This window comes from Pieris brassicae, chromosome Z (assembly GCF_905147105.1).
Source record: "Pieris brassicae chromosome Z, ilPieBrab1.1, whole genome shotgun sequence".
In the NCBI taxonomy this organism is placed as follows: domain Eukaryota; kingdom Metazoa; phylum Arthropoda; class Insecta; order Lepidoptera; family Pieridae; genus Pieris; species Pieris brassicae.
In genome coordinates, this window is record NC_059680.1 from 9,414,242 (window position 1) to 9,428,405 (window position 14,164).

General features: G+C 37.4%; 1 protein-coding gene across 5 annotated transcripts in view; it reads left to right on the top strand.

Moving 5' to 3' along the window:
- The first annotated feature begins 310 nt into the window (after positions 1-310).
- The window catches only part of LOC123718958 (titin), a 91,787-nt gene continuing 77,933 nt past the window's right edge, over positions 311-14,164 (top strand). For 2 of the 5 annotated variants that reach the window (XM_045675979.1, XM_045675978.1), the window contains exons 1-10: positions 317-690; positions 5,718-7,374; positions 7,457-7,686; positions 7,789-9,153; positions 9,234-11,090; positions 11,338-11,481; positions 11,625-12,026; positions 12,116-12,514; positions 12,722-13,117; positions 13,224-14,024. In XM_045675979.1, coding sequence (XP_045531935.1) covers positions 561-690; positions 5,718-7,374; positions 7,457-7,686; positions 7,789-9,153; positions 9,234-11,090; positions 11,338-11,481; positions 11,625-12,026; positions 12,116-12,514; positions 12,722-13,117; positions 13,224-14,024 — 7,381 coding nt within the window. In that variant the 5' untranslated portion in view covers positions 317-560. Of the gene's footprint in view, positions 691-5,717; positions 7,375-7,456; positions 7,687-7,788; positions 9,154-9,233; positions 11,091-11,337; positions 11,482-11,624; positions 12,027-12,115; positions 12,515-12,721; positions 13,118-13,223; positions 14,025-14,164 lie in introns of all 5 variants that reach the window. The other 3 variants (XM_045675975.1, XM_045675976.1, XM_045675977.1) reach the window with 3 other exon arrangements.

Genomic DNA, 14,164 nt, shown 5'->3' on the forward strand with positions numbered 1-14,164 from the left:
AAAACGACAGTATTTGTATACTATGACGTATTTTAAAACTCAAACCATTATATTTTTAAGAGTGTATTATTTTAAAGCGTGGCTATAAAACTCTTTAAATAAACATTACGCCAATGTCGTGAATTATCGGTGCGTGTTGATAGCGACGACGAAACAAAAGTCTAATTAGTTTTGTCTTATGAATTAAGTATTTTATTTGTTATTGTGTTCGAAAAGGGATCAAGAGGTCTGCAGTGGGGTGTGAAGGCGCGTGGAGGGAGGTACGCGGGAGTGCGCTCGTCTCAAAATAACCGCAGTATTTCGGTCGCCCCCCGCCCCAGAGAAGCGGCGCCTGCGCAGCGCCCGATCGCCGGCGGCTCCGCACTACCCGCTAACTATTCGCAATCGACCGACGTCTTGGTTGTTGGACTGGGTTATAATGACTTGACTTCTGCTAAATGAACCCGTGGACTAGTATAAGTTTTTCGCAGTGGCGTTTTTATTTCATATCGGGCGAGCACCGCTAAGGACCTATAGCGTCGAGTGAGAGTTTTTTCGTGCTTTGTGGCTGCGGTGGCGTGATGGAGAAGCAGTCGAGGTGGTCGGAGCAACGCTCCGTGCAGCAGCACTCCGAGCGCCGCGAGCAGATCGTGCAGCAGCAGGAGCACGTCCAGCGGACGCAGCACTTTACTCAGATGCTCACGCAGCAAGGTTCGTCAGCTTATCTTTTACCGCATCTAACTTTCATATTACTGACTACTTAGACTCGAAACAATGCTTGTGCGATGTATATATTTATGTTTTGTTTTAATTTATCAATAAGTATGGGTCAATGGAAGAAGGCCGCCGGCGTAGGAGTCTGAGCGCCGTCTGTCTTAGATTTCTTTATTTTAAGTAACTAGGAAGAAACTTAAGACGAGAGCCACTATTTGCGCAGGCGCTTTTCCATCTCGAGCAAGATAGATCGGCTATTCTGGGGAGTGCGTGGGCGCCGATGGCTCGCGCCCGCCGCGCGCAGGAATGTGCTCTCTTAACACTCGCATATTTTCACACTTATTTTTCTGACTAACTTTCGAGATATGATCTCACTATCTCATTGCTCGAATTAAATTTTAACATGTAAGCGAATTGCAACATTGTGGTTGCCAGAGGGTACCGTAAACTCACACCGCAGAATAAAGGCTGTGCCGCGTTTCGACCCCGTTCCGGTGGTTTATGCAACTATTAAATCTTAAAAGGTGAACCAGCCGGCATTATCGGCGTGTGAGTTCACTGGTCTCTCCATTAAGGTTGCAGTGCGAATTCATGCATTAAAACTTGTTTACTTTTATGGCGCAAACTCGTATCCATATATGGATCTCAACAGATATGTTTCCATGCAAGGATTAATTTCTTATTATGAAGACTACGTTACAAAGAAACTAGGCTGAATATTGATGTAATGTTACTTGGTCAAGGTTTTAAATGTTAACAATGAAAGCCTTCTTCGCATTTATAATTTTTTACACTTCGTAATTACGTACGGAGTTTTCGTATAAATAATTATGTTTTTAACAAATTTGACAGTTTTAAATTCAACAATAACACATGAAACTAGAAATATTTTAAATAGTCAGTCGGGTAAATCAAAAGCTTTAGAAGACGTTAACGATGGTAACTGAAACCCAGATTTAAAACATATCTCTAAGATATTCAATATCGTAACTATGACTTATTGGTTCCAGACGAGCAGTTGTTGTCAAAACAATTAGCTTAGATGAAATAATTCTTAGTCATTTTTGTCATATTCCAAAAGATTACTAGGATGTTTTGAATTGGTACACATGTACATTTAAAATGTTTATTATGAAACATCTTGATTAGGTATTATAATTTAAAATTCGAATATTTCTTTTGTCAACAACCAGTTGATTAAATATAACATTTCCAACGAGTAAAATAACATAGTAAACAAAAGAATTATAGCGAGCGTGACTCATTTTCAATTTTACATTATTAATAATAAAAATAAAAACTAAATTTTATTTATAAAATTAAGAGATTAGTTAGTACATTTTATATGAATAAATACAATTATTTAAAAACGGAGATTTAATTATAGGTTTGTCGTAACTTTTTACCGTTTGAATTACTTTCATAAAGCTTAAGAATTATTTGAATAATTTTTTCACATTGTTGAATGCGGTCATAGTTTATTATTAATAACGAATGAATGTTGATCGTTATTTTGGAAATTTTGTTTCCGTTTTAGATCGATGTGCTTATTTAATAATGCAGATTCTATGGGCAGTAAGACTTGGGATGGGCAGCTTTGATGGTTTTTCTAAGCTGGCACAATTATTAAGAAGTTATCGAAACAAAACAGGATCTTTATAATATTCCAGTGGATGTCTTATTTCTACAATTTTTCTTGAAAAATATTAGTAGTTCGTAGTTAATAAGTGCGACGTCCGTGCGTTGCTTTTTGTATATACACTGTTTTCTATTTCAATTGACTGAGAATGATAGAATAATAGCGCTATTATAACGACGTGAAAAACTAAGAATTGTATAGTTGAATTTTCACTTTTCCTCACGATGAACGGATGGGAAATAACTTCAGGTTCAAAGACATTTAAAATTAGGTGCTTGAAGCGATATAGTAATATGCATGAAACAGAAACAAACTGTTGGTTTAAAAACTTAAATCGGAGCATATTATACAATCAAGCTAAACTATAAATAAATAAACTGAAAAAAGAATGAATATTCACAAGAACAAAAGACGGTAAAAACATAACAAAATTTAACTTTCGCATTTATTATTGGTAAAAATTCTTATATCTATATATTCATATATAAAGGAAATTGAGTGGATACTTCAATAAAAGTAAGGTAAAACAAAACATGTATATGTTGTATTTCATGTCTTCAAATACATGAAATCTATTTTCTGGTACTGAAATAAAATAGGATTATTAAAATAAAATAATTGCATACAGACATTTTTATGACCTTTACTAAAAGAGTGATTTACGATTCTTGCTATTAAAGCATATATTCTCGTTTAATTAATATGAATAAAAACAATAACATTTATTATTACTTTTACTCTTGAGTATATCTATAAAAAACATAGAGAAATAATGTTGTTAATTAAATCGTTTCGCTAAGTTGTAATTATTTATAAAATTAAATACGAAGAATTCCACTTTCGCTTTGCAATATTAATATAAGAATGCACTGCAATTTGAAATTTTAATATGTATTAACCAGACAACACTGGCTGCAAAGATTTTATTTAAATATTTTATATTAGGCATTTTAATTTTCTGGAAAATATACTGGCTTCAAATTTGTTAACTGCGGAAAGTAACTAGATATTAGGGTCACCTACCATGGACTTATACGAAGTGGAAACTAGATCGCTCAATTAACACAGCTTAACTGTAGATTGTCTCGGTTCTTGCATCTCAGAACTATTAAAATATAACTTTTTTTTACCTTGACTTGATAACCAGAAGTTAAATGATAGATATTTTTTTAGTTGCATAAACACAGTTACAGTTGAGTCTTTAAATACATTTATACAATGGCGATAGATAAATTTATTAATTCAGATAAAAACCCCGCAATCCTTATTCAGCGCAAGATATTTGATTAAATATGTTACGACACCAGTATAAGCCAGGTGACTGACCGTAAATTCAATCAGAGATAGTTACATTGATAGCGGAACTGAGGCTGTGGCTATGTCACGACAATCTCGATAGTTACTCAATACAATCGACGCAATAGTAAAAACATACACGGCACTGACACGCAACATTACCTGACTGGCACGCGACCCCGACTTACTCGGCTTATCTCCGAATTAATATGGCAAACGGTTTATACCTCACTTTCCCCGATTCACATTAAACGATAACTGTTTGTTTAATGTTTTTTATATACCGCTACATATATCACACTAGATTGTGTCGACATAATGCAGGCATGATACGTTATACGTTATTGCTTTCTCCGTATCACCGTTAACTATTAGTTTCTGACTTATCATGTGCACTATTATTACGGACTCTCCATTGAATTCTATAATTCTACGTTGGCATGATTTGTTCCAACTGATCTGTAATTTAAATAATGTTCAATTTATTATGCATATACATAAAGCTAAAACCATAGACATTTAGAAATATTGAAAGTATCTCAACAAATAAGGCCGCATTATAAATCACTTGATTATCTGTCTTAAGTGAAGTCAAGGTAGGGCATAACGTATATTTTGAAGTATGTATGTATTAGGGCCACTGACCATATGGCGCACGCATTGCTAGTACACGGTCAAGCTTAGAGTACATTAACAATATAACTCAGTATCATTTACTGTTCATTACGTAATATATTAATTTATTAATAGTCACCATGTTTACTAAGCCAAATCTTCAATTAATTATCATTGTATTAATAGGAATTTATGAAGCACGTATGATTTGCTTCGAATATATAAAGATCATATTTGCAATGCTTGGGCGGCAGCCAAAGCCCGCCCAACATGGAACTACTCCTACGCAATATACAAGTGTTTGGTAGCGGCACGTTAAATATGGGATACGCTTTTAATAAATAAAACAATACGTAATCGGTCTGAGCCTATTTGTTTTCTTAATATTAAAATTACTTGACCTTATAGTATTGTCTTTTGTTAACATAGCTTTTACACATAATTATAAGTTTATGATAATAATACATAGCTTCAATCCGTTTAAAAAGTGTTTTCTTACTTGACCTTGACCCATATCGAGTTTCTATTGAGATTTATTTACCATTGAATTCTAAGTTTGCGTCTTGAATATGATGTAGGATATCGTCCTTAGATGACATCATTTGTTTTTTTATTAGGAATTACCGATACCAGTCAATTACCTAAATGATTGCATTAAAGTTAAGGTAAAAAATTTTCAATGAAAGGAAATATAATTGACTTGTAATTGACGTTTTTATTTTAAACAAGTTTTATTTTTCTTTATTTAATTGGTGAACTTACTTTATTTAATTAGTATCTAATCAGTTGTTCCATGTATACTATTTCTTGCTGTATTACAAAAGATTAATCTTTAAAGAGAACTTTACCGACAGAATTTTATTATTTCGATCAATGTTTCTGAACAATAAACTCCAACAAAATATTATTGTTCATAATATTATTAGTAACATTACAAATTTGGACCAAAATGGTACTCGTAACAAGATCCGACTGGTGCGCACAAAAATAGACGCACGAAGAGAGCTTGTACGCGCGATCCGTCACGAACGTGACTCACGCGCCTCCGAGAATTACACCACTGGAACACGACATACTTAGAGGCATCTTATAATATCTGCGAAAATTCCATTTCACGCCAAGAATATCACATTTTTCTTCACATATTTCTTTTTTTTAAATTCTTCCGTAAGTTTCGATACCTAACTAGACCTGAATTATAATACCGTTTTGCTACCTGTCAAACATAAAAATATAAACTTTTTTCATTCTTAATTCATTGTATTAGGCGCCTTGCGAATTACATTATGAATATGATAGCACTAATGTGGCTTAGCGCTTAACGCTGCTTTAAGCCTACAACATAGACCTGGGCTCAGATGCGTTTACTCCATGGCCCATTATATATACTGGCCTTATAAATACTGTATTTGAAATATAAAAATATATTAAACGCGTATTGTACAAATTAACAAATTTATTTGTTTTGTTACAGTTGGAACAGTTGGTGGCGAGCGTGTACCCATCACTGCTGGAAGGCCAGGGGAACCGTCTCCACCTATATTTGAACAAATATTTAAGAATGCTAGATTTGCCCAAGGTGGTAATGCGAAATTTGAAGGGAAGCTGAGAGGTAATCCAACGCCAGTAGTATCGTGGACCAGAAAAAAAGCACCATTAGTAGAATGTAATAAGTACAGTATGATTTACAATGAACAGACTGGTGATGTTTCGTTATTAATCAAACAAATTGGACCCGGTGATGAGGGAGAATATACATGCACAGCAAGAAACCAGTATGGTGAAGCTATCTGCTCTGTGTACATACAACCCGAGGGTGTACCTGTGCCTACGCAACAAGCATCTCAACAACAAAGTTACAGACACGTTAGTGAAAGTGTTGAACACAAGTCATATGGAACTCATGAATATATGACAGGACAATCACAACAGTCACAAAAATTTGCGTATACAAATGGCACTGACCATTCAGCTTCTGAAGACTTTAAAGTTGATACCTTTGAATATAGGCTGTTAAGAGAAGTTTCCTTCAGAGAAACAATTACGAAAAGGTATATCAGCGAAAGCGATATCCAGGTTAGTACAGAAATCGATAAGTCCCTAGGACCTGTAGCTCCACCAAAAATTACTCAAAAGCCAAGGAACTCTAAACTTCAAGAAGGTACTGATGCACAATTCCAAGTACAACTCTCCGGTAATCCCAGACCTCGTACAACGTGGTTCAAGAATGGCCAAAGGCTAGTAAACTCTGCAAAACATAATATAATAAACACAAACAATCAAACGATACTTAGGATAAGAAATGTACAAAAGTCTGATTCTGGTCACTATACTTTGCTGGCTGAAAATCCTAATGGATGTGTCGTTTCATCAGCGTACCTTGCTGTCGAATCACCTCATGAGACATACGTACAAGATCAAAAATCTCAGTACGTAACGGATCAGCAAATTGAGACTGAAAGAATAGAAACTAGTGAAAAAGCTCTCGCTCCGCAATTTGTAAAAGTCTGCCAAGATCGCGATGTCACGGAGGGCAAAATGACGCGATTCGATTGCCGCGTCACCGGCAGACCTTACCCAGAAGTCACGTGGTTCATTAATGATAGACAAATTCGAGACGACTACAATCATAAAATTCTAGTTAACGAATCTGGTAATCACGCTCTAATGATTACCAATGTCGACCGTAGTGATAGTGGTGTAGTAACATGTGTCGCAAGAAATAAAAGTGGAGAAATTTCTTTCCAGTGTAGATTAAATGTAATAGAAAGAGAACAGGTGGTCGCTCCAAAATTCATTGAACGTTTTACTACTCTGAGTGTACGTGAGGGTGAACCTGTAATATTGAATGCCCGTGCTATTGGCACGCCTACACCACGAATCACATGGCAGAAGGACGGTGGTCCGATTATACCCAATCCTGAATTACGAATTAATACCGATGGTGGGGCCTCGACATTGGATATTCCGCGAGCTAAGGCGTCGGATGCGGCGTGGTATCAATGCACGGCTCAGAATGTCGCAGGTTCCACCGCCACTCGGGCGAGGCTCTACGTTGAAGTTCCTAAGGAGCCTCCGCCTGAACAAAAACGTCTGCACTTACCGCGGCCTACAAAAATAATTGAGCCAGAGTGAGTACATTACTTTGACGTTAAAAGTACCCACATTTATTCATTTGATATTGTAATTTTTATAAATAATTTAAATTTTCAGGCCTGCACCTGGACCCGAAATTATATATTTGAGGCACGTGGAAAGAGCTCGACCATATGTCCCTCCTGGCGAGGAAGATCGAATTTACCCACCGCCGCAGTTTATTGTGCCTCTTAGAAGTGTCACTCAAACTGAAGGTGGAAAAATACATTTCGAGACGAGAATCGAACCAGTGGGTGACCCCACCATGAAGATAGAATGGTTAAAGAATGGTCAAAGTATAGAAGCCAGTACGTATATATTCGTCTATATTATAATTTTTATATTATAATTATATAACCTATAATTTAGATTGTAACGAAACTTTTTTTATTATGAATATACTTTTTCAGGTTCCAGATTTACATCAATCTTTAGGTTTGGTTACATATCTCTTGACATGCTCAGTCTTAATATTCAAGATAGTGGTGAATATACATGTAGAGCTGTCAGCTCTACGGGCATTGCAGAAACGAAAGCAATGCTACAAGTTACTCCAAGGGCCACTATTGAACGCACTAGTCAACATCCTGAAAGTTTACAGTATATACAACACTTGGAAGATTACTCTAAATATCAACATCAGGAGTCTATTGAAGAACAAATATCACAACGCCCACAATTCATAAGGCCACTTCAAGACCTTGGTGAATTACAGGAAGGTAGGAACGCTCACTTTGAAGCCCAATTAACGCCTGTGAGTGATCCAACGATGAGAGTGGAGTGGTACAAGGATGGCAAATCGATCACAGCCAGCTCGCGAATCACAGCAATCTTCAACTTCGGATACGTCTCCCTTAACATCATGCACCTACGGGTTGAAGATGCAGGTTCGTACACAGTTAGGGCTGTGAACAAACTTGGTGAAGCCATCAGCACTGCAACTATCAGAGTTGCAGCAAGAAGTACCGTGACTGAAGATCTCGGTATACCTGAACAGAGAAGATACATAGAAAAGACTGAGCAACTTGAAGCTTATCAACAACAACAACATCAGAGATATTACCAAGAAGTACCTGAAAGTACGCAACGACCAGAGTTTAAAACTCCAATCAAAGATCAGATGAACATTAAGGAAGGTGGATTCGCCCACTTTGAAGCTCGTCTTGAGCCAGTTGGGGATTCTACGTTAAGGGTAGAGTGGTTGAAGGATGGACGCGCTGTTGAAGCAAGTTCAAGAATAACCACATTCTTTAATTTTGGATACGTAGCTCTGACTATTAAGTCTGTTACCATTCACGATGCTGGTAACTATACATGTAGAGCCTATAATGCTTTAGGCCAAGCGACAACTAGTGCTAATTTGACAGTTGTTACAAAGAAGGATATTATAGCTGAATCTCAACACCCTGGAGGCTTAGAAAAGATTCAGTACTTAGAAGATTCTAGCAGGTATTTAAAACGATCAGAAGAAGAGGTTAAAGTAACTCAAAAGCCTAGATTTTTGGGGCCACTTAAAGGAACTAACAAGATTGTCGAGGGACAAAGCGCTCATTTCGAAGCAAGAGTTGAGCCTCAGAGCGATTTGACTATGATAGTAGAGTGGTACTTTAATGGAAAGCAAATAAAATCGGCTAATCGCATTCAGACATATCACGATTTTGGCTATGTAGCCCTGGATATAACAAATGTCAGGGCTGAAGATGCTGGTGTCTACACAGTTGTTGCGAGAAATGCTTCTGGAGAAGCTCAACTGAGCGCTTCTATGGTTGTTGAAAGTAAGTTTTTTACGGTATTATAACATGATATCTTAATGATTTTCATAACAGTATGATAAATATCGTTTTCTTTATTTTAGCGCGATCCAGCATCGATACCTCGAGCATACACCATGGTTTATATGAGAAAACTCGTCAAATGGAAGAATCAAAGTTTGTTGAACCAATGTACCACATAGAAGAAATCTCGAAATCCAAACCAGTCTTCGTGCAACCCTTGTCAGATCCTAAATCGATTTCAGAAGGGAAGAACATTCATCTTGAATGTCGTCTTGAACCCATGGGCGATCCTACAATGAGAGTTGAATGGTATCATAACGGCAGAGCTGTAACCGTGGGCTCACGGTTTAGAACCTACTATGACTTCGGTTTCGTAGCTCTTGATATAATTCATGCCACATCGTCAGATTCTGGTGAATACACCGTAAGAGCTGTAAATCATTTGGGATCTGCGCACACATCGGCTATGGTACGTGTAATTGAAAGATCAGACATTGTGACGGATACTCAACACGAGCAAGCAGTTGAACAGATCCAAATGCTTGAAGACGCAGCGCGTCGTACCAGACAAGTGCAAGAAGATATAACAGTGATGCAAGCGCCTCAATTCTCAAGAGCATTGCACAATATTGAAACCATAGAAGGAACAAACGTGCATTTAGAATGTCGTTTACAACCCGTTGGAGACCCAACTATGAGAGTAGAATGGTTCTGTAATGGCAGGCCCATAAAGACAGGACACCGATTCAGACCTGCTTATGAATTTGATTATGTCGCTCTTGACCTTCTCAGTGTCTACCCGGAAGATTCTGGTGTCTACACATGCCAAGCCACTAATCAGTTGGGTGAAGCGGTTACGTCATGTGCATTAAGGGTCATGGCGAAAAAGGATTTAATCTTTGAATCCCAACATCCTTCTGGATTGGAAAAGATACAATATCTAGAAGATGCCTCACGATACAAAAAATCTGAGGTGATCGATGAGTCGATTCACGTGAAGCCGCGCTTTGTCACTAAACCAAAGTCGGTTGAAAATGTAAAAGAAAGACAGCATGTCCATTTTGAATGTAAATTAGAACCCGTCACAGACTCAAATTTAAAAGTTGAATGGTTCAAGAATGGCCAACCAGTAACGATTGGTCACAGATTTAGACCTATTCATGACTTTGGTTATGTAGCGCTGGATATCATTGATTGTATTGCAGAAGATTCTGGAATATACACATGTCGTGCTGTAAACTTACTTGGAACCGACGAAGTAAGCTGCAAGCTTACTTGCCGTGAAACTGCAGATATTATTCGCGCCACTCAAAATGAAGCCGGATTAGAACAAATACATGTATTAGAAGATAGATCTCGGTATCAAAGAAGCGATTTTGTCGACGAAGTAACGACACAAGCGCCCTTATTTACAACATCTTTGAAAAACATTGAAATAAAAGAAGGACAACGAGCCCACTTCGAGTGTAGACTGATTCCAGTTTCTGATGCTACGATGAAGGTAGAATGGTATCACAACAGCAAACCCCTGAAGAGTGGATCTAGATTTACTGAAACCAATAATTTTGGTTTTGTTGCGCTTGACATCATGTCTTGTTTACCGGAAGATTCCGGAGTTTATACATGTAGGGCCATTAACGCTCTTGGAGAAGCTGTCACTTCTGCAACAGCTGTAGTACACTCGAAAAAATCGATTTATTTGGAATCACAGCACCAAGAGGCGTTGCCGCGGCTGCACCAGCTAGAAGATACTTCGAGGCACCATAAGCCTAGCGCCCCTGAAGATGCTGTGTCACAAGCGCCAGTATTTACTTTGCCTATGCGAGATATTAGAGTAGCCGAAAACCAAGCAGCTCACTTTGAGGCAAGATTAATTCCTGTCGGTGACCCAAGACTGAAAGTAGAATGGCTGCGCAATGGCGTACCTATTACAGCCTGTAAGTTTTCCTTTTCCGTTTTCTTTTTTATTTAAGAAATATAATATAATAAAAGGCCAGATATTTTATTCACTTTTTCGCGTTAGATTCTTGTAACGTTTAAGTAACAACGCCAACTACGAACCTTAAGCGTTTCGAAAAGAATTCATCAAGTACTATTAAAAATTCCATAATAAATGTGGTAGTTTATGAGATGAATATCGTAAAAAATAAATTTACAATTTATTCAAAATTATCAATTTTTCAGCAAACCGCATAACCACAATGCACGACTTTGGTTATGTTGCTCTCAATATGAAGTATGTTAATCCCGAAGATTCAGGCACTTACACTTGCCGTGCTGTAAATGAGTTAGGACAGGCGGTGACCTCGTCGACTTTATTCGTACAATGTAAGTATTTTATTAATATAATATGACACTAGGCATATAAAAAATATCTACTATTACTTCCTACCCTATTTGGATGTCTCAAGCTGTATCTCAACCTATATAAGTTACCCAAATGAAAGTCAAAATTATACTTACTATTCCAGCTAAAGCATCCCTACTCTTAGAGTCCCAAAACCAAGCGGCTTTGCAAAAGATTCGTCAGCTGGAAGATACATCAAGATACCAGCGTAAAGAAGAAATTGAAGTTGCAGTTAACCAAGCCCCTCGTTTTGTAACACAATTGAATGGCCCTAGCAAGTTAGTTGAAGGCCAAAGTGCGCATTATGAATGCAGAATTGAGCCTTACCCAGATCCAACAATGCGAGTGGAATGGTACTTTAATGGGAAGGTTCTTCAAAGTGGCCATCGTTACCGTACGGCCTTTGATTTTGGCTTTGCGGCACTCGATATATTAACTGTGTATGGAGAGGATTCTGGGGAATACACGTGTAAAGTTATCAATAATTTAGGACAAGCAACTTCGTCCATTAACTTGAATGTGCAATGTAAGTGTTTAAAAAAATTATGTTATCCCGTGATTTTATATTTCTTTTGCATTTTTATTCTTATATAATTTAAATAACGATAATTTCAGCTAAAGAATCAATCATTAGAGATACGCAACATGAAAGTGCCTTAGAAAAGATCCAGTACCTTGAAGATGACAGTCGCTACAAGAAGGTGGTCCATGACGAGAGCTTTATTGCAGAAAAGCCTCAATTCGGTAAACCAATTAAGAACGCTGAAGCGCCCGAAGGTCAACCGATACATTTAGAGGCTACTTTAACCCCAGTGAATGATCCTACAATGCGAGTTGAATGGTATTGTAATGGAAGGCCTATTCAACAAGGTCATAGATTCAAAACAACGTATGACTTTGGATACGTGGCTTTAGATGTGTTGTACGCTTACGCCGAAGATTCCGGAACGTACATGTGCAAAGCTAGAAATGCTGTTGGTGAAGCTGTTACCACAAGCTCTGTGAAAGTAGATGGTAAGTTATAAGTTTACCGTATGAGGTACGATAGTATTGATTCATTATTAAAATCATTTATTTTTCACGTGTTTTTATTAGATCTTTTGTAGTTAGGAGGTGTGGGCAAGTTTCAAGGTTTCTTTTTTATTCAATCACGTACAAGAAATATATTACCATAAAACATGATGTGACTAACTATTCTTAATAAATTATTATATATTTTAGCTAAAGCTGGCCTATACCTTGATACATTGGATGAGCAACGTCTCAGGAAGATTCAAGAGCTGGAAAAATACGAAAGACCTAAACCGATTGAGGAAGAACGACCAGGTCAAAGGCCCGTCTTCTTGACACCACTAACAAACCTTGAAAACCTGAAAGAAGGTGATCACGCTCATTTCGAATCGAGAGTAGAACCCATCAACGACTCAGATCTCAAGATTGAATGGTTCCTTAATGGCCAAAAAATTAAGACTGGCCACAGATTTAGAACGACTCATGATTTCGGTTATGTTGCGTTGGATATTTTGTACACATATGCAGAAGATTCTGGCACTTACATGTGTAAAGCGACGAACAAACTTGGAGAAGCAGTTAATACCTGCACGTTAAAGGTTGCAGGTGCGTATTGTTAAAACAAATATATACTATTACTAATTGAGTCTAATGTTTTATTTTAATATAATTAAACGAATATATTTTATAATTCTATGTTCATGTTTTGCAGGGCACAGAAATATAATTTTAGACACTCAACATCCTAATGGGCTTGAGAAAATCAGGCAGCTTGAAGCCCAAGGGCACACATCCAGAATGGAAGTAGAAGAACCCAAAGCATACCCACCGAGATTCGTTACTGAATTGAGAGGAACGACACATGTATTTGAAGGACAAACTGCTCATTTCGAGTGTCAAGTTGAACCTGTCCATGATCCCAACTTACGTATAGAATTCTACCATAATGGTAAAGCTCTGCAATCTGCGTCACGATTCCATATCACTTTTGACTTTGGTTACGTGTCTTTGGATATACAGCACTGCGTACCAGAAGATGCTGGTGAATATTCAGTTAAAGCAATAAACGCTCTCGGACAGTGTACTTCCACAATATCCATGACAGTAACCGCAAAAGGAAGCATTATTTCGGAATCTCAACGTCCAGAAGGCTTAGAAAAGATCCGAGAATTGGAATCTGCTGAACCATTTAAGCGACCGGAAATCCCAGAACCTGTGACGAGACAAAGGCCAGTGTTTACACAACCTCTTCAAAATATTGACAATATCCAGGAGGGCCAGACTGCACACTTGGATTGTAGGTTGATACCCGTTGGCGATCCTACCCTTAAAGTGGAATGGTTTAGGAACGAGAAACTTATCGCAGACAGCTCTCGAATAACTAAAACTCATGACTTTGGATTCGTGTCCATGACAATTAACCACGTTCGCGATGAAGATGAAGGAGTCTATATGTGTAGAGCATCTAATTTACTTGGAGAAGCTGTGACCACAGCTGCAATGAAAATCAAAAGTGAGTACTATACAGAAATAGTATTGTTTTTCAATATTATATATATATTTAGTATATATCGTAAACGTTGATACTGAAATCGATAAATATTTTATCCAACCCGTCTTCGTAACAATAGAAATTAATGTATGTTGTTCTAT